The sequence below is a fragment of the Apium graveolens genome, chromosome 1 (genome assembly GCF_009905375.1).
Source record: "Apium graveolens cultivar Ventura chromosome 1, ASM990537v1, whole genome shotgun sequence".
NCBI classification, from domain to species: Eukaryota; Viridiplantae; Streptophyta; class Magnoliopsida; order Apiales; family Apiaceae; genus Apium; species Apium graveolens.
This window is the reverse complement of record NC_133647.1, coordinates 29455500-29477605: the sequence shown is the minus strand read 5'-3', so window position 1 is coordinate 29477605 and position 22106 is coordinate 29455500. Positions and strand designations below refer to the sequence as shown.

Below are 22106 nucleotides of genomic sequence, written 5' to 3'. Positions count from 1 at the left end.
AGTCAGTGATAAATGATACCTTTGGAATGTCATCCTTGTGCATCTTAATCTGATTATATCCGCTAAATCCATCCATAAAACTCAGCATCTCATGCCCAGCAGTGGCATCAATCAAAGTATCAATCCTTGGCAATGGAAAACAGTCTTTAGGACATGCATCATTTAGGTCAGTGAAGTCTATACACATCCTCCACTTCCCATTAGCCTTCTTCACCATTACAGGGTTTGCTAACCATTCCGGAAATTGAATCTCCTCAATGAAACCAGCCTCTAAGAGCTTTTCTACTTCCTGTTTTATAGCCTCTTGTCTTTCGGGGGCAAAATTTCTTTTCTTTTGTTTCACTGTCTTCCTGCTTGGATCCACATTTAACTTACGAGTAATCAGCTCCGGGTCTATGCATGGCATATCAGCTGCTGACCATGCAAACACATCACTATTTTCTTGCAAAAATTTTACCAACTTCCCTCTAAGGGGCTCCTCTAATGTGGCTCCAATGAAAGTCATCCTCTCAGGGGGTCTAAAGGAATCGAAACCAAGTCTTCTGCTGGCTTTCCTCTCTTCTCATCATTTTCTCGGACATCCATATCTTCAATAGGAAGAACCTGCCCCCCGACTCCATCTGCCCTCAAAGAGGCCACATAACAGCTTCTTGCCATTTTTTGATCTCCTCTTTCTTCTCCAATCCCAACTCGAGTCAGAAATTTCATAACTGAATGATAAGAAGAAGGGACTGCCTTAAAGGCATGTATCCCTGTTCTTCCCATGATAGCGTTGTAGGTCGAACTAGCCTTCACCACCACAAAGTCCAACATCTGAGTTGCTTGCCTTGGTTCCTGTCCTATGGTTGTGGGCAACTTGATTATTCCTTCTACGGGGCATTCCACTCCTGCGAATCCATATATCGGCATGTCGGTTGGGGTCAATTGGGAGTCATTATACCCCATCCTTAAAAAGGTATCATGGAGCAAAATGTCCACTGAAGCTCCATTATCCACAAGGACCCTTCTTATCGGGCTGTTCCCTATTATCGGGGTTATGACCAACGGGTCATCATGGGGATATTTCACACCCTCCAGATCAGAATCATCAAAAGACATTGTTACTCCTGTCCTAGCCCTCTTCGGGGCTTCCCCAACAATATGCATAACTTCTCGAGCATACACTTTCCTGGAGTTCTTGGATAACCCTGCAGCAGTCGGTCCTCCAAAAATTGTGTTGATCACAGGCCCTTGTGGACGTTGTCCTCTGAAAATTGAATTTATCACTGGTCCCCTAGGTTGGGGATTTCGCCCCTGATCTTCTTGATCTCTTCTTCGATCATCGAAGTTACTTCTCACGTTGTTCTTTCTATCCCCTCCTTCTCCAGTATACTTGTTCAATCTTCCTTTTCGAATCAGAAACTCAATTTCGTCTTTCAATAGCCTACACTCATCGGTGTCATGGCCAACATCTTTGTGAAATCTGCAATACTTGCTCTTATCTAGCTTGGAGGGATCAGCCTTCAAGGGCTTAGGCCAACGAATATCTCTATCTTTCTCGATCTCCATCAAAATCTGGCTTCTAGGAGCATTCAGCTTAGCGTATTCAGTGAATTTTTGCCCAGGTCCTCCCTTCTTGGGGGTTGAATCAGAATTTTGTTCGGTTCTAGGATACTTGTCCTTAGCAATATACTCCAAATCAGTTTTCCGTTTCTTGCCTCCAGTGGGCTCATTACTTACTACGGTCTTCCTCATGCTTTCTTCAACCTTGATATACTTCCCTGCCCTCTCCTGGAGCTACAACATGTTTTCAGGGGGACGTTTGGCCAAGGACATCTTGAAAAACTCATCCCTAGTTCCTTGTTGCAGTGCTATCATGGCTACCTTATCATCAAGATCTGGGAATCTTAAAGCCTCCTTTGTGAAATGATTCAGGTAATCTCTCAAGGATTCCTTTGCTCCCTGCACAATACTCATAAGAGATGCTGAACTTTTCTCATGGACTCTCCCACTGATGAACTGCTTAATAAAAGCCTGAATTAACTCTCTGAACGACCCAATGGAGTTTGGGGGCAAGCGACTATACCACCTTTGAGCCATACCCGACAGGGTTTGAGGGAAAGCCCAACACTTAATAGCGTCATTCACGGGTTGCAGTAGCAGTGCATTAGAGAATGTCCTAACATGATTAGCGGGATCTCCCGTGCCATCATAGGCTTTGATAGTTGGCATCTTAAACTTCCTTGAGATATGGGCATTCATTATCTCTTCAGTGAAGGGCGGAGTAGGATCATCAGGATCTCCAAGGGGAAGGAGATTGCTTGGATCAGTTCTTGGGACAACAGCCCTTCTCCGTACCGGACCATCCAGGTCTATGACAGGAGGAGGAATTCTCCCCCTAGGAGGTATTTGGGGTCTAGTGGCCTGGTGAGCTTCCAAATCGCGCCTCAGCCTTTGGATCTCAGCCTCATGAGCCCTGATCTTTTCCTGCACTTCTTGGGGATTCGCCCCTTGGGTGCTTTGAGGGCGTTGTCTTCCATCGGCCATCGACTCTTTGCCAGGACGCCTCCTTCTTGGGGTCACTTCATCATCCGAAGATTCAGAGTCTCTCTCAGTGTAAGGACCAGAAAATTCCCGATCCTCGGGGATAGGATCCAAACCTCGTATATAGGGGGGCGATTGCCCTTATGCTTCGCTTCGCCCAGCATATCCACTTCCTCCAATCTCGGGGTAAAGGGGCATCCCATAAGGGGGGTAGTAGTAACAACAGTTGAATATTCATACCCGACAGGTCGAGAATTCACAGGTATATGTACTTGTTGAACTTGAGGATTCGTACCTTGAATAGTTGGGGGAGTCGTCCCTTGTGGCTGAGGTTGAGTTGCCCCTATCTGGGCTTCCGCTTGAATAGATGCATAAGTTGAGTGGGGAGGAATCTCCACGGTTGACGAAATCACCTGGGTTGTCCCTGATGGTGTTCCTTCCTCCAGAGCTCTAATTGTTCTCCGTGTTCTCGCCATGGTTGTTGTTGTGTTTCCCACAGACGGCGCCAAATGTTATGGATTAAAAAATAATATATATAATTGTTGTATTTATTACTAAGGTTCGGGAGCTTAAGGCCTTTAATGGCTGCTCTCGTGTTTCGTAGCTTAACTCTGCCTTTGCGAGATGCCTACGTATCTCTGTGAATTAGAGAATCAAGCCAAAAAACGTAGTTCTGATTTGTGGGGTGAGGCCCCTTATATAAATTTGGGGGTCCTTGAATTGGACTTGGTATAGGAGACTTGGTGGGCAAGTCTCATAGTTAGAATGGACTTTGGAGTCCTAGAAAGTAGGAAACGGACTCCTTATCCTTTTAGATCCCCTTGAGGCTAATCTGCAAGGATTTATATCCTTATCGGGACTTTTCTCAATGACCGATTTTTCCCTTATTAATTAATTACGAAATTAATTAATAATATACAGGGTTTTTGGGCCTTCTTTATTCCATCTGGCCTGATCTGGTCTACCAGGCCTGATCAACATGCTAACCTTTCTCGTCTGAATATCATACATCTTCTTATTGGGCCTTGCAGCCCAAACTGTAATAATTAATTATATAATCAGGGTTTATTTATCCCTATCAGCTACTATATGCTCTGAAGTTGCATGGAAGAGTCTATAAGACAAAAGACTCCAAACTCAAGTTCCTTAGATCTCTTCCAAAGGAATGGAAACCAATGACAGTCTCAATGAGAAATTCTCAGGATTACAAGGAGTTTACCTTGGAGAGGCTGTATGGCATCCTGAAAACTTATGAGCTTGAAATAGAGCAAGATGAGAGGATGGAGAAAGGAAAGAAGAAAGGAGGGTCCATAGCACTGGTTGATGAGTTGGAAAAGGAGAAGGAGGTGAGGTAGAAGCTATTGAGTCTACTACAAAGGTCTGTGAAAACAAGGGCAAGGGGCTGGTAGGTGAAAATGAAGATTCTTTGGGCCAAGATGATATGGATGATATTGATGAACATCTTGCATTCCTTTCCAGAATATTTGCCAAGCCCAAGTTCAAGAAGAACTTTGGAGCAGCTAAGCCAAATAGAAACATAGTGGATAAATCAAAATTCAAATGTGGCTTGGCAGGGCATTTTGCCAGTGAGTGTAGAAAGTCAGATTCCAGCAAGAAAAAGTTTAATCCTGTGGATTATAAACAGAAGTATTTTGAGTTGCTCAAACAAAAGGAAAGGGCTTTTATTACACAAGAAAATGACTGGGGCAGCAGATGGTTTGGATGAGGATGAAGATGTCAGCTATGTGAATCTAGCCCTAATGGCCAAATCTGATGAAACAGAAACAAGTTCTTCAAGTAATCAGGTAATCACCACTAACCTAGCACATTTATCTAAAGCTGAGTGTAATGATGCAATTAATGACATGTCTACAGAATTATATCATTTGCGTGTTACACTTAAGTCTCTCACTAAGGAAAATGCTAAAATCAAAGAAAACAATTTGATTTTAAGTGAGAGGAATAATATGTTAGAGTCTCAGTTTATTGAATTTGAGAAATTGAAAATAGAATGTAAGATTGCTAAGGAGGAATTAACTGAGTCTTTGAAGAAAGAAGAGATTTTCAAGAAGTAACTTGAACGAGAATAAGAGGTGATTAAGGCATGGAAATCATCTAGAGATGTTCATGCTCAAATCACCAAAGTTCAAGGTATTGAGTCCTTTTGTGATGCAGCCTGGAAAAAGAGTAAGGAGAAGCTGGAATCCAATTTGGTTGAAGGATTGCTAACTGATGTGGACTCGACGGATGATGAGAGTCATCCGTCGGATAATCAAAAGGATTATCCGTCGAGTGACACAAATCCTCATCCGTCGGCTGTGAGCAAACCTGTGAGCAAAGCCAAACTTGCCAAGTTAAATGAAAAGTATGGATCAGTTTTTAAAAACTTTATTCCAGGAGAATCAAGTCAAGTGAAGAAGGAGAAGAAAGTGAATGTTGGTCATCTGTCTATTATGCAATTGAATGACAGATTAGAAAAGGTTGAGGTTAAAACAGAAACTAAAAAGAAAAACAATAAAAATAGGAAAGTAGAGATTAACAAACATAACAACTACACACCTGACAAGTATGCTCCTAGAAAAATATGTGTTAAGTGTGGTAGTGTTAATCATTTGTCTGTTAATTGCAAACTTGCCATGCCTACTCCTACATATGTACCATCTTCTTTTCCCAACATGAATGCCATGCCTTCTATGCCTATGAATGTTATGTCTGTACAGAATATGAATGCACAATCTGCTAATATGCCATTTGCACCTAATCGTTATTATGCTGCATTTAGTATGCCTCAAATGCCATTTAGCATGCCTTAATGGAATAACATGTTTGCAAACAACATACCTTTTCCTGTTAATCAAAATATGCATGATAATTCTGTTTTAATGAATGGTTTCAAAGGTCCAACTCAGATGACTAAGGATGAATCTGATATCCCCAAGTCAAATGAGATCAAACCTAAGAAATAAAAGAAGAAAGCTAACAAGGCAGGACCCAAGGAGACTTGGGTACCAAAATCAACTTGATTTGGTTTTGATGTGTGCAGGAAAAGAGAAAGAATCTGTGGTACTTGGATAGTGGTTGTTCAAGACACATGACTGGAGATTCTACCCTGCTCACAGAGTTCAAGGAGATAGATGGCCCAAGTATTACATTTGGAGATGACAACAAAGGTAATACTGTGGGATATGGCTTGATTTCTAAAGACAATGTCATCATTGAGGAGGTTGCCCTAGTGGATGGTCTCAAGCATAATCTGCTGAGTACCAGCCAACTTTGTGATAAGGGAAATTCAGTAACCTTCAATTCAGAAGCCTGTGTTGTGACTAAAAAAGAAGCAACAAAGTGGTTCTCACTGGTGTGAGAAGAGAAAATGTGTATCTAGCCGACTTCAATTCATCAAATGCAGAATCTGTTACTTGTCTTCTCAGTAAAACAAGTCAAGATGAAAGTTGGTTGTGGCACAATAAGCTATCCCATCTAAACTTCAAGACCATGAATGAGCTTGTCAAGAAAGAACTGGTTAGAGGAATTCCTCAAATGGAGTTTTCTAAGGATGGACTATGTGATGCCTGCCAGAAAGGAAAGCAAATTAAAGTATCATTCAGGAAGAAGCTTGATTCAACAATTGAAGAACCTCTGCAATTGCTACACATGGATTTGTTTGGACCAGTCAATGTATTGTCCATCTCAAGGTAAAGATTTTGCCTAGTAATTGTAGATGATTTCTCAAAGTTCTCTTGGACATATTTCCTAAAGTCTAAAGATGAGGCTAGTGAAATCATCATCAATCACATAAGGCAAGTCAACAATCATCCTGATTTCAAAGTTAGAAGAATCAGGAGTGAAAATGGAACTGAGTTCAAGAATTCTGTTATGAAAGCATTTTGTGAAGAGAATGGGATTATGCATGAGTTTTCAGCAGCAAGAACTCCACAACAAAATGGAGTAGTGGAAAGAAAGGACATATCACTTATTGAAGCTGCAAGGACAATGCTTGATGAATCAAAATTACCAACATACTTTTGGGCTGAAGCTGTAAATACTGCATGCTACACTCAGAATATTTCTTTGGTTAATCAAGCAAAGTGTATGACACCCTATCAATTGTTCAAGAACAAGAAGCCAACTCTAAATTTTCTTCATGTCTTTGGCTGCAAATGTTGTATCTTGAGAAATCAAACTAATCAAAATGGAAAGTTTGATGCTAAAGCAGATGAAGGAGTTTTTGTTGGATATGCTGTTGGTTAAGCATATAGAGTCTACAATCTAAGAACCAACATTGTTATGGAATCAATACATGTTGTGTTTGATGATAAGATGATTGAAGGACTGCAAGATGGAGATTACCATGAGAGCCTCAAATTTGATAATGTGGAGATGATTAGTGATGATAGTGATGATGAAAGTGGTCAAGAAACAGTAGCAAAGGATAATGCAGAAAAATCTACTACTAATGAAGCACAAAATTCAACATCCATCGAGTTGCAAAATGCTTCAGCCGTTGGGAGACAATTTGTTGTGAATATGTTGTGTATCTGATGATTTCATTAACAAAACACCTTGGTAGATTTTACTTAGTGAAAAATGTAGCACTCGACGGATAAGGATTATAGTCCCGATGGATGACTCAATATAGTCCCGACGGATGATGATTTATTATCCATCGAGTGAGTAGCTTATGTAACAATAAGTATGTAGCACATTTCTGTATACGAATTATTTAGATTCTGTAGTAGTACTCAAATCATGTTGACTTTAACTAGATATGCAGAATAGGTTGATTAATTGTACATAGATGATGTCTTGTAATTCTGCATAAATGAAATGAAGTTAGGTGCCAGATTGCTACCTGACGGCTAAACAACAATGACATTCAACGGATGATCAACAAGACAACCCGCCGGATGATCATGAACTCGACGGATGATCATAAACCCGACGGATAAAGAATTCAAATATATGTTGACAGTGACAACACAGTCACATGCGTCGAATGTATGCAAATGGAATGTGGAAGCCTATACAACTGGATTTTAGAGAACAAAAAAGCATTGCCATTTCTATGCTATTATGAAGATATTCAAAGATGATGGAAAAGAGTAATGAAGTAGCATAGTATTAGACTTGATAGTTTTTGTTTTATTATCCTGTCTTATTACTTTGTAATCTTGGTGTTATATAAACCAAGAAGAAGCAAATAGAACAACTAACTAAGTAACGAAGAGAGAAACATTTGTAAGCTGTATTTTTAGCATTTCTCTGCATTCTTAGTTGTTAAAATTTGTAAGCAGCTGTGAGCTAATTGCTACACAGAGTTCTCTTGATATTATATATATCTCTGGTGGATACATTCAAATCCACCAGAAAGTTTTTAAAGACTTGTGTTTTTAAATTACTTATGTATTGATTCATTCCAAATTATTATTCCGCAGTTTGCAAATCAATTCACACAGTTATATATTATGTTAGGTCACACACACTGTAGAAGGGGGTTGAATACAGTGTTTATCACAATCAAATCGAATTAAAGAACTCAAGTAACAGAAAATAGACTTTATTCAATATAATAAACTCTGTTACAATATGGAACTCAGTGATGAACAAATATCACGAGAGCTACTAGGATTACAATGAATATTATTCTCGATAATGATAACACTTATAGTGTAAACCCTATGTCTGTGTTTATATACCACACAGTTACAAGATAATCGCTAATTGATATGGAATATAATTCTGCTTCCTAAAATATATCAATCAGATATCTTTTCTTCTAAGTATTCTATTCTTTATAGAATTCCTTCTTCATGCATATCTCTTCTTGCGTTTGTCTTGATCTTCTTTCACTTTCAATCAGTCGCCTTCCTTATCTGAAAGTCTCCTTTAAGTCCTGATATTATCTCTAGATAAATATCTCCTGATAATTTAAGTTCTGACCACTTAAGTTCTGACTTCAGTATAAGTATTGATTTCTAGTTAAGTACTGATTTGTCCTGTTTAAGTAAGACCTGAAAACTAAACACAAATCATATTAGACATGACATTATCAAATATATCTAACAATCTCCCCAACTTGTAAATTAGTATAATATACAAGTTTAACAGATATTTGATGATGTCAAAAACATTAAGTACAAATGCATGAGAATTTGACTAGATAGCTACAACTTACAGTCCTTAAAACTTTACCAACTTTAACCTGTAATAATAGCTTCGGTCTGTATACACATCAGAATTTGAGTAGTTGTATATCTTGACTTGGCTTCAAATACTGATCTCTTTAATATCAGGAGTTATTCTGAGATAGTTCTTTAATAAATATCTCTCAGCATATTTAAGTTCATCAATCATCCTCCTTTTAGCATTCTTCAATTCAACTGTATCTTCACCAATTTAAAAGATAGCAGCCCTGAGATCATTTATTTTAGCTTTCCTTATCTCCTGATCCAGTCTGATCAAATATGCCTTGTTAAAGTCAAGATTGAATTCTACAGCCTTATAACCCAGAAAGGTAGTTATAATCTTAGCAGAGTCAGGCTTCATCTCGACAATATCATCCTTGTGATCTCTGTACTTGGGACAGTATGTGCTGTCAGACTTCACAGAATAAAGCTTCTTTTGTCTCTGAATTTGAGTCTTCAAATAATTTGCAGCACTTTCTGTTAATCTGTTCTTCACTTGAAGTAGAAATAAAACATGTTATAGTTCCTCAAAATACTTCAGTGGTATAGCATTTTCCCTTATGTGGTAAACCCTTCCATCTGTCATGAAATATAACAAGATGTGTTCTTTCAAGAAGGTATGATAAACCATCTGCACAGATTCAAGCTGATTCAATCTTTCAGGAGTTGCTCCAACACCTGGTTCACTTAAGGAAGTTGGATCATTGGTTGTGTTCTGCACTCTTCTTTCATCAGCACTACCCAATTCAGATTTATCTCTTGCTTCCTTTCCTATAACCACTCTTGCCTCAAAACCACTTGTTGCAGTCTTCAAAGGTTGAGTCTGTTTAGCTTTAGTGAATCCTGGTAGGAGTAACCTTGAGGATTTAACATGAGCAATGTCAGAGGTTTCCTTTAACTTATCTTCTGATATCAAGCCAATTTTATCTATGTCAGAGGTTGCTTGCTTCAGTATTATATCAGAACTTACTATATCTTGACTCTGAACAACTTGAGCCATGTCAGAGGTTGTTTGAAAAATCTTCTTTGAAACCAGAGTAAGATTATCATCTTCAACAAATATTTCTTCATCCATAGGAGGCACATAAACCTTTACAGGTTCACCAACTTTTTTTTTGCCCTTGGACCTTGGATCTATTTGCATTTGTGATTTGGCCTTGGTTGCCTCAGGATTTACCCTTTCTTTTATCACAATGCCTTTAACCTTAGGAATTTTCTTTTCAACAACATAAACTTCAGATTTGGAGTTGACTTTTTTTAACTTAAGTCTAGCTTCTTCTTCCTTTAGACTTTCAAAGTCCATTCCCAGATTTTCTTTCAGAAATAACTGTCTTGAAATCTCCTCATCAAGTTCCAGATGTTCATCAGAACTTATCCTTTTACTAGTATCAGAAATTATTTTTATCCCAGTATCAGAACTTGTTCTTAGACTTGTAGTTCCAGTTCTACTTGATAAAATACCTTTACTTTGACCATGACCTCCACCCATTCCAGAGTTTCCCGGATCATCTTTTCCATCATCCTTTCCCTTCAGTGTCTTAATAGGTTTGCATTTGGACTTAATTACTTTCTCCCCCTTTTTGGCATCAGCAGGTAATAAAAGAGAGACAAACAATTCCACTGAGGATTGGATCTCATTGAATTGATTTTGATGAGAAGCATGATTCTTCAAAATTTCATCAATCTGAGACTGTTGCTTCTCTTGGGTTTTCTCAATATAGGCAATTCTATCAAAGGTAGGTTGGAAAAACCTTTTCTTTTTAAGTTTCAGATTCATATCTTGTTGGATCAAGTTTTCTTCAATTTTATTCATCTTGTCATGAGTGATTGAGTGTTGACCTTGAAGGTGCCTTGTACTCAATGCAGTAACTCTCAGCTGTGTCTTGAAATCATCATTGATCAGCATTTCATCAGCTTTTGCAAGATGCTCAGCAAGAATCTTTTCAGAAGGAACAAAGGTAAATGTGTTCCACTCCTTAGTCCACTCCTGTCCTCTAGGAGTTTCACTCCAAGGTACTGGTGCTTCCCCTGTAACAAACTTCTTGACTATCTTAGCTTTATGAACAGTTTATTGAGGTGCATGTCCTGATGGACCAGCTGCATCAGCATTTACATTTGTAGCAGCAGCTTCACCAGTAACTTCATCATTAGCAGCATCAGAACTTATAGAATCAGCATCAGCAACTTCTTCTGATAAAAGAATAGTATGAGAGGCTATTGAGGCTTCAACATCATCCTCTAAGGGCTGATTTCCAACTAAGTTCTGATCAACAACCATATTTTGATGCTCACCTAAAATCTGATCTTTAGTATCTAGATGCAGAGGATGTGTTGTATGCAATTCTGGATTAAAATCATCATCAAGAAGTGGTGTTGTAGGTGAAGTGATTAGAGCTAGTGGAGCTTCTAGATGCAAAACCTGAGGCACTTCCAAGTTATGGATGTCAATTTCATCACTTGGCCCCTGGTTATCAGCATGTACTGGAGATTGATGAGTTGCATGAAGGTCTGGATCAGCACTAGGAGAATTGTGAGCTTCAACAGGGTCTTGTGAGATCAGAGATTCCTGACCCCCTTCTTTAGCTGCTGCTTCCATTCCTTTACCAGAATCTTCAGGCCTTTTTGCCAATGATTTGAATCTTTTAGCTTTTGAGGAGTCTGCAGGAGCTGTATCATCAGAATTACGCTTTCTAAGCCTTTTTAGGGGCCTGAAACTCCAAATATCAATATCCTTCTGAGAAGAGACCTTCTCAGCTTCTATAACAACAGGTTCTGAGACTGGAACCTGTTCCTCAACAACTGATTCATCTCGCAGAATGAATCTCCTTCTCTTCTGTTGTGTCTGAGGTACTTTCTTAGTCCTCTTAGGTTTGGAAGATGAAGGTTGTACTGTATGATCTGAAGGTTGAGGTTGAGAAGTTTGAGGTGGTTGAGTAGAGGTGGTAGGTGCTGATGGATGAGGTTCGGATGGTTGAACATCAGGATATAGTTCAGTGTATTTAACTGGATCGTAGTTTATTAAGGCTTGTTTGACAGATAAAGGAATTAGGAGGGGTCTTAACATAGCCATCTTATTATCAGTAGATAATAAGTCATTAAAAGCTCTTTTAGCTAGTCTGAATGATGAAATTAATTCACTAGCAGATTGGGGCTTATTATCACAACAGAAACTATAGATAAGCTGACAGAATCTAGCAAAATAAACAGTAGTTCTATCTTCTGTCATTCTATCCCCAATAAAACCTAAGACAGTACTTGCATAGTCAAAATCAGTTTGATTTATGAGAGCATACCCGATTTGTTGGCTGAATATGGGAATTGCATCGAAATTGGAACATTTGTTTGTAAAAGCCTTGGTTATGCAGTCAAAGAAGAAACTCCATTCCCTCCTCATGAAAGATCTCTTCAACTGGCCCACCTTTGCCAATGTCTTCTCATATCCCAGACTGGCCATCATGTTTTGAAGAACTGGCTCTTCAACAGTAGAATAAACACAGTTCTCAGGTAGCTGCAGTGCTTGTCGAACTATAGACAATGTCACAACATACTCATCCTTCCCTGATGAAAAAATAATACGTGGGGACCCTTGAGCACCACCATCATCATATACACCGCTTCTCCAGAACTCCAGTACTTGAGTACCAGAAACTGCTTCAGGTTCGGTCAGAGCATACCCAATATCAGAACTAGCAAGAAAGTCCTGAATGAAGTGAAGTTCAGATGGGGCTTCTGACTTGCTAAGAATAGCGGAGAAGTTATTAGGAACAAACGTAGCTCCATCGAAAATTATGTCCTTGGGTGCCATTAGAAATACGTGAGAGAAAAAAAATTGCCTGTAAGGTGTTTGATAAAATGACTGTATGAAAAATCGTCAGTAGATGTGAGAGAGAATAAAAGTAAAAAGAGAGAGATAAAATATGAAGGTGAATAAAAGATTTTACAATCTTTTCTCTCTTTTACTTATACAAAAAAAAATAACTGTTGAGACACCTGTCAGACATGCAGCACTAAAAGATAATTAATGGGCACGGGTATTCAGTAATCATTACTTATCACATGCAGTTTTTCAAGGAGAAAAACCGTTCCTCTTACCAAGTAATCCCATTAATCAAGGACGTTCAGTTTTATTTTAAATTTTAAAACTGTTCCCACTAAATAAATTATTATTAATGCTTTACCAATATTCTGTAAAATTATGACCAATGAGAGAATGACCATAAATAAACCAAGTAAATAAATACTGCCATATCAGAATCAGAACTTGGTTTGTATTAGAGCTAAAAAGGTCATCAGAATATGGTTAGTATCAGGATTTAAAATGTCATCAGAATATGAAACGACTCAGAGGCTAAATCTTGCAAATAGATAAAATTTCATTAATATATTAAGCAAATACATTTCATGAAACTTAAATTACATGCATAAAATTACAAGATTGTCCTAATCTAAAATGTCTAACATCAATAGCTTTAGTCCTAAGCTAAGAAGCCTAACGACTAACTCCTGTTGCTGGAGAGGAAAAGCACTGCAAGACGGATGATCCGTTCTTGCTGCCGGAGATGACGGAGATTTAGATCTCTTTGGACAGTCAACAAGTTATTTTTAATGGTCTCTGGAAATTGAATCCAGAGATTATGAGGAATGTTGTTGATAGGATATGCAGTCGGAATTCCATTTTGAAAAACATGTACAATTTCAGTGCCATAGTTGTAAAACCAACCAAACTCAGCCATTTTTGTTGATATGAAAGAGAAGAGAGAGTGAGTTTCTGAGAAAGTGAAGAATGTTTTGGCTGGAATGAAGTGTTGGTTTAAATAGCCAATGGAATACCAAGGGACGGGAGGACTGGGCAATAATTCCAAGTAAAAATGATGACCCCTCGACTCCCTAGATTGATGAGTAATAAGGACAACCATTGGAAGCTTAAAACAGGAGTTAATGAGCACACGAAACAAGTAAAAATTACTGTGCATATACGAGTACCACTAACCCAAATTATGTTGACTGTTTATATCTCACCCAAACATATTCTAGTTTTAAATATGACTGTTTCAGATTTTAACCACAAATAAGGCAAGTAAAGAATCAGGATTTAATATTAGAAATTAGACTTATATCAGAACTTAACAGTCATCAGAACATGATTCCTTAACTCGAAAGGTGAATGCCTATTTCTGTAATTCTTCACACAAATTCTGATTTCGTTTCTTCAGAATTTAATCATCAGAATTTCCATCATAACTTGTCCTCAGAATTTATACAAGTGACACTTAACCTGTTCATCTAAAACCATATTTATCACCACAGTAATTTTCATCATTCATATGGAGTGTATGTGTGTGCATTAAGCTAAATGTCAGATAAAGATTAAAGTCTGATTCACTTCAGTACATCTTAGAAATAAGGCATAACTAAGAACTTTGCTCAAAATCTGTTAGTATTCTGAGGTCTACTTTAGAATGAGTTCATGCATGAGTCCACCTCAACTATTTTGTGCTCATTTTATGCATCTTTTGAAATTCCATTTTATAGTGGCTTCTCAGTGTAAGTGAGTTACGACTGCTTATCATAATTTATGCTATTATCAGAGTATTTCTCCAGTAATCATAGAGTGTAAAAAGTCACCAAGAAAAATATTTATTTTGCTTTTCTGATGCATATTACTTAATACCAGCAATACACTTGGGTCTTCCCTTCCACATTTTTACTCTAGATCTCAAAGGAGTACCTGATTTTTATTCCCTTTTTCTTTTCCTTTTTCTTTTGATAGGTGAGGTCTATCAGCACTTAGTACATCCATCAGATTTACTAACATCAGAACTTAACAGATAAGAAGCACTATTCTAGTTTTTGACTTAGTAATAAGATACACAAAGTAAACTTAACTAAGCTCAATATCAGAATTTGCTTGTGTTAAAAGATTTCCACATAAACGATTACTTCAAACATGGGACTTTAGTATGTTGTAGACTACTAGGTCAGCATCTAGCACAATTATACTCATTGGATTGAATAGTCACAGAAAAATTCATATCACTATCAGAGTTTAGAATTTTACATCAGACAACAATCAGCACTTAAACAATTTCCAATTTAAGCACAGAATACACAAAGATAGTAATATCTGTAAATACTGATCTTAAAATCTGATGTATCAGAACATAAACTAAGCAGATTTAGAGAAAGAACCTGAAATCATTCCAAGTTCATTTACCAATCTTGTAAAAGTAGCTTCACATAGTGGTTTTGTGAAGATATCTGCTAGTTGTTGATCTTTTGGAACAAAGTGCAATTCTATTGTACCTTCATCCATATGTTCCCTTATGAAGTGGTACCTAATACTGATGTGCTTTGTCATTGAGTGTTGAACTGAATTACCTGTCATAGCAATAACACTTTGATTATCACAGTAAATAGGGATTTTAAAGTATGTTAACCTATAATCCAGTTACTGATTCTTCATCCAAAGAATCTGTGCACAATAGCTTCCTGCAGCAATGTACTCTGCTTCTGCAGTTGATGTGGAAATTGATTTCTGTTTCTTGCTAAACCAAGAAACTAATCTGCCTCCAAAAAATTGGCAGCTTCCACTTGTGCTTTTCCTGTCAATTTTGCATCCTGCAAAATCTGCATCTGAGTAACCTATTAGCTTAAAGTCTGATTCTCTGGGATACCACAATCCCAGATCAGCTGTACCCTTAAAGTACTTGAAAATTCTTTTCACATCTGTTAAGTGAGGTTCTCTTGGATTTGTTTGAAATCTTGCACAAAGACAAGTAGCATACATAATATCAGGTCTATTAGCAGTTAGATAAAGAAGTGAGCCAATCATACCTCTGTAATCAGTAATATCTACTGATGTACTAGTATCCTTATCCAATTTTATTGCAGTGGCCATGAGAGTGGATGCACTTGAACAATCTTGCATTCCAAATTTCTGGTGTACTTGGATTGACAAATAAAAGTGCTTTCTTCATTCTGCTTGACTTGAAGCCCTAGAAAATAGCTAAGTTCCCCCATCATACTCATTTGACATCTTGACTGCATCAGTTTGGTAAACTTCTTGCAAAGTCTGTCATTTATAGAACCAAAAATGATATCATCAACATATATCTGCACCAAAAGTGAGTCATTTCCATGGTTGAGGTAGAACAGTATTTTGTCAATAGTTCCTCTGTTAAATCCACTTTCCAGAAGAAACTGAGCTAAAGTCTCATACCATGCTCTTGGAGCTTGCTTAAGGCCATAAAGTGCTTTATCAAGCCTGTAGACATGATTTGGAAGTTTTGAATCTACAAATCCTGGAGGTTGTTCAACATATACTTCCTCTTCCAATTCTCCATTTAGAAAAGCACTTTTCACATCCATTTGAAAGACAGTAAACTTTTTGTGAGCAGCATAAGCCAAAAATATCCTTATGGCTTCCAATATAGCAATTGGTGCAAATGTTTCATCATAATCAATTCCCTCATGTTGACAATATCCTTTTGCAACCAGCCTTGCTTTATTCCTTGTTATTATGCCATCACTATCAGTTTTGTTTCTAAACACCCACTTTGTACCAACAACAGATTTGTTCTTTGGTCTTGGCACTAGGGTCCAGACTTTGTTTCTTTCAAATTCATTTAACTCTTCCTGCATTGCTTGCAGCCAATCAGCATCTTGAAGAGGTTGATTTGTCAATACGTGGATTTCCCTTGCTTGGAAGTAATGTCGAAGCTTCCTGCTGGTGATGATCAAGGCGCATACGAGTTTTTCAACCTGTTGGTATCGAGTCTCAGCATCTCGCAATGAGTGACTAATATAGTACACTGGAACTTCGTTTCCTTCGTTGAACCGAATGAGGACAGCTGCCACCGTGTCGTCGGAGGCTGAGAGGTATACACCCAAAGCCTCGCCCGGGATAGGACGAGTGAGGATAGGGGGATTTATTAAGAATGCCTTAAGCTCTGCGAAACTGGATTTGCACTCATTGTTCCACTCAAAGGCTGTTGATCTTGAGGCCCTTTTGATGACGGAAAAGAATGGGAGGCACCTTTTGGATGACTGGGGAATGAATCTCCGAAGGGCTGCAATACACCCTGTTAGCTTTTGAAGATCTTTGATGGATTTTGGGTCCTCCATTTCTAGAATTACCTTTGTCTGTGTGGGGTCATCCTCGATCCCTCTCTGTGTAACCAAGAATCCCAGGAATTTGCCGGAGGTAAGTCCGAAAGAGCATTTGCTGGGATTGAGTCGTAAGTTGTGGCTTCGAGCATTCTCGAAGGTCTCACGGGGATCGAGAGAGTGATTAACGGCAAACTTAGATTTAGTTATCATGTCATCCACGTAGATTAGTACATTTTTCCCAATTTGCGATCCAAAGATCATATTCATCATCCGTTGAAAAGTTGTACCGGCGTTAATTAGACCGAAGGGCATAACTCGATATCCGAAGACTCCCCTATGAGTAATGAATGTCGTTTGTTCCCAATTATGAGAATCCATTTTTATCTGATTATATCCCGAAAATGCATCCATAAAGGAAAGGAGCTCGTTTCCTGCTGTGGCATCGATCAGCTGATCGATGTTTGGGAGTGGGTAAAAATCCTTGGGGCAAGCTCTATTAACATCCGAGTAGTCGACGCACATTCGCCACTTTCCATTGCTTTTCTTAACTAGGAAGACATTGGAGATCCACGTAGGAAATTGGACGGGCTCGATGAATTTAGCCTCGAGGACTCGGTCAATTTCTTGATCGATAACTGCCTTCTTTTCATCAGAGAATATTCGACGTTTCTGCCGTATCGGCGTGATGTTTTTGTTGATGTGAAGGGAGTGACGTGCAATTATCTTGGGGATCCCCGGTATGTCTTTGGGATTCCAGGCAAATATATCAGCGAACTCACGAATAAGGCATGTGATATCTTTCTTTAACGACTCAGGGAGATTTTTGCCGATCCTTGTAGTTTTCTCTGGGTTTCCTTCAAATACTTCAATTTCTTCGGTCTCCTCGACAGTAGAACAAGAGTTGTTGGTAGGAAGATCAACGAGGGATCTGGGCTCGATATCAAGCACTTGGTTGACTTCAAATTCCTCATCCGTCTTTTTCTTTGGAGACATTATGGTTAAGTAGCATTGTCTTGTTGTTGCCTAATCACCGATCATTTCTCCTACACCGAAGTATGTGAGGAATTTCATTTTCAAGTGGGAGATAGACGTTATTGCTCGAAGTGCAGTGATTGTTGTCCGCCCCAATATGGCGTTGAAGCTAGAGGAGGCACTGATCACGTGAAACTTCACCACCTTCAAAACTTGACATGGTGGAGAGCCAAAAAGTACTGGCATGTCGATAGTTCCTACCACATGGACCTCATTGCCTGTGAACCCATACAAAGGTGTTCGAGATTTTTCAAGTCTTCGATCTCCGATATCCATTCGGGAAAAAGCATGATGATATAGAACGTCGACGGAGCTACCATTATCAACTAGCATTTTTTTGACTGTGTTATTTCCCACACGCGTGGTGATGACAAGGGCATCCTGGTGGCCCTCGATGAGATCATGATGGTAATCATCATCAGAGAAAGATATAACGGGGGAGGGATTCGTTCGAGGGCGTTTGGTCATTGTGGGGATGACATTAAAAACTTTTCGAGCATAAAGCTTGCGAGAGTTGTGAGAGGGGCCCCCAACGGCTATACCGCCGAAGATGACGTCGATGACTCGGTCGTCCTCCTCATGATGGTGGCGCCTTGGCGCATCATCTTGTTGTACATAGTGGACAAGTTGTCCTCGACGGATTTTTCCCTCGATGAGGTTGTTGAGTTGGAAGCATTGCTCTGTTGTATGGCCAGTATATTCATGATAATCACAATACCTGGAGCTTAGAGGCCTGCCAGGTTTCATGGGTCTTGGAGGACGGTAGTCCGATTCCGTTTTCAATATTGCTAGGATTGTCGCCTTTTCGGCGTTGAGTTTAGTAAATTCTTTCTCAGGTCGATTACGGGGTTTCCAATCCCTTTCTCTTCTATCTCTCGGAGGGTGATCGGCCGCACGCGAGGATGGAGACTGGCGACGTTCTCGGCGTCTTTCATGCGCGGGAGATCGCGGGTTAAAGCTACGGCGTCGGTCATATCTTGACGATCGTCGAGGGGATTGTATGCAGCTAACTGCTTCTTGAAGCATCATGCGATGTTCTATAATCTGAAATACAGCTTGAAGGGTTTTTGGCCTTTATCAAATATTTCCTCTAGGAGTAGCCCATGTCTAGATTTATCAATGCCCGCTGTTAGGAAATTGACTGCCATCTGCTCTATCAAATCCTGGATTTTCGCTATTTCCTCTCTGAATCGAGCTAGGAAACTTTGGAGACTCTCACCAGAACGTTGGTGCATTGTCATCAAGGACGCTGTGACTTTGATTTCTTTGTAATTGCTAGAGAATCGAGCTTGAAACTTGCTCTTTAGGGTTGTCCATGAGTCGATTGATCGAGGAGGCAGATTGTTGTACCATCGGAGTGCTGTGCCTTGAAGGCATGTAGAGAAAAACTGATAACGGGCGATTTCTGAGTGGCCGAAGAAAGCCATACGACCGTCGAATGTGTTGAGAAATTCCAACGGGTCTGAAGATCCGTCAAAGTGGTCAAGGGCAGGAGTTTTTAATGTCCTGTCGATGCGCGCTTTCTCGAGGACCAATGAAAGGGGGCTTTCGGAGATAGTCTCAAATCCTGATTGATTTCTCATTATGGTACGCATTTGAGCGATTTCCTCTTGCATTTTGGCAAATTCTTCGTGGGAGATTGACTTTGTTAATTTGGTTCGATGAGACACATCGGCGGATGATACTATGCGTTGTCGATGCTCGCACGGTTGTGAATATGTTGACTCTGCCGATGGTTCGTATTCGTATTCGGCGTCGTCGTCTTCATCGTAGAGCTCATCATCTTGTTCTCGGTTCTGTATTGATGTTTCTTGGAGCTCTCGACGGAGACGATGAATTTCACGCTTTCGCTCGAGCTTGGCCTGAAGCATTCGAGTCTCACGTTCTAGTAACTCAAGTTCTTCATCTGAATCAAGTGACTCTTCCAGGTTTTCTTTGTTTTGAGTCTTTAGCCTTTCTTTCTTTTCTAGATGGAGTCGCATGTCGCTTGAGAGAACCTTCTTGCCTTTGGATGTCTGTACTTTGAAACGTTGATCTGATGTGAACTTTCTCTTCTTGTCTCTTTGATGCGTATCTTTCAAGTTCACCTGTTGATCATCAGAAGGACCCTCGGGGGGAGGAAATAAACATTTCGACTTTAACGCCGATTGCTTGGGCAGTTCATGACCACCATGGGTCGAGGGGTCGGCGGAAATTTCCGCCGTCAACTCCTTTACCTGAGTTGGTCCGGCCGTTCCTGGATCAATCTCTTCAACAATCATATTCCGGTTGGATCTGTAAAGTAAAACTCCTTTTAGCGTCAAATGATGTGCCTTTAATATTATTAATATTAAGACTATAATTTAGAAAGTGATCTCTTTACTTAATTTGCCAACCTCTTCAAACGAGGTTGTTGTCTTGTATTTATACCAAGTCCCAAATGGGTTTTATCTTACAAAATGGGTTTTCTTGGACTTTACATTATGTTCCACAATTATCCTAACTATAACTCCTTTGACCGTATTATCTTGTTCCAACCAAGATTTATACTTCCTTTTACATACTCTGCTGACCTTTTAGATTCCTGCTATGTAAGGTTAGATTGTGGGGAATATAAACGACATTTTCCTCTTATGCCGATTGCTGCTCTTATTTAGTTAGTATGGTTATCAATTGTTGCTGCTGATAACCACTTATGGCTAAAGCTAATCCAAAAGGATAGATATGGTTTATAAATTTTCATTTTGCAGTGCATTTTATGCTACATTAGTTTGTTTGAGAGGCCTTTTTTTGTGAAACTCTCCTCTTGAACTTTAGGAGCTTCTTTGTTCACAAGGTCTTCTGCAGCAGTGGGTGACATCAATTTGTCTTGGTTGAACAATTTGATAAGTATAGCAAAATCCCTAATCAGTTGATGACTAATTACCTTGTTCCTAATGTAAATCATTGTTTTTTTTTCCAAATATGATATCTTCCTGAATGCATAATTTTTTTTTACTTATAGACAGTTTTTAAAATATTTTTTAATAGTGCTTTTAATACAAATTTCAGTATCGAGAAGCACTTATCAAGTGTCAGAGTAATTTCTAATTTTTTTCAGTTCCACTTTAGCTTGCCTTAGACCTCAGTACATATTTTGTGCAAACCCCTTCGATAGTCCTTTAAGATGGTAATGTACTCTGCTTCTTTGCTCTGGAACCCCCCTCTGAAAGGGGGTAATTGGAAAACCAAGACCCTACAAATAACCAATACCACAGCCAAATCTTCTTAGTTTTAGCCTCTTCTGAATTTGAACTTTTACTGATTTGTTGGGGGTCAGGAAATCAATGTGTGGAAGGGTGTTTTAGGAAGTGATGACGTTTAGGCGAACATAAGAGAGTGTTGGCAAAGAGAAGAAGAAGGGTTTGGTCGTGGTTTTGACTATTGTGCAGACGTTGTATTGGTGAAAGAGCTCCGGTTCATGAGGGCTGTGGAGAAATGCTACCAGGAATCTATGTATGGAGCTCGTGAAAAATTTCGATGTCCTGGTAAAAAAATTATGTCATGTAAATCAAACTCGGGTCCTGCTCTTTAGTATCATGGTTGTGTCTGGATAACATGATTGAGATGTATGTTTAAAGAATTAGCAATCAATGGTGAATAGATAGTTTAATGAAGAATTAGAAATTAGATTCAGAAAATTGACCTGTGGTGTCATGCGTGCTACCTGGTATGTATTCTTAGTTGCAGTGAGCATATATAGGTATGTTTGATTGCTGCTCTTATGTAGTTCGGATATTGATGACAATCACATAGAGCAATAATAGATACGTTTATATGAATTTGAACTGTTGGTAGATGAATTTCTCTCAACCCTGGTGAAAGAGTTTAATATTGATTTTGGACTGATTAAGCAAAGTCCCTATATTGTTCAGAAAAAGTTACAGAGGTTGGTCAAAAACCATAAGTCATTTACTGTAACAATGCTCATTCACCCATCTTCTGTGATAAATTTAGCAACAAATATGTTGTTAAAACCGAGAGTAATGATAACAATGATATGCAGATGTGTGCAACCCTATAATATTGACATCTAATTATTTCTATGGATGTGTCAATTGTAACTCATTTCTCCACACAATGTTTGTGCTGCCGGGGAAATTTCAACACAACTCACATCCAAAACACAAGCTCATTAGATTTGATCAAACTTGTCCGCCACTTTCTTTCTTGCCACATGCAGCGGGATGGTCTATCTCTGTGATTCATCTGGATATTGCGTCAATATCGTAGTGTCTAGTA

At 39.0% G+C, this 22106-nt stretch overlaps 1 protein-coding gene across 1 annotated transcript; it reads right to left on the bottom strand.

The window, feature by feature from the left end:
• Positions 1-17837: 17837 nt before the first annotated feature.
• On the bottom strand, positions 17838-18875 carry LOC141660913 (uncharacterized). Its single transcript, XM_074467912.1, has one exon. The coding sequence runs from the start codon at positions 18873-18875 to the stop codon at positions 17838-17840; it is 1038 nt and encodes a 345-aa protein (XP_074324013.1).
• Between the last annotated feature and the right edge of the window lie 3231 nt (positions 18876-22106).

Bases quoted from the DNA above. Each gene is read 5' to 3' on its own strand.
- LOC141660913 (XM_074467912.1), bottom strand. From the start codon at position 18,875: ATGATGCTTCAAGAAGCAGTTAGCTGCATACAATCCCCTCGACGATCG.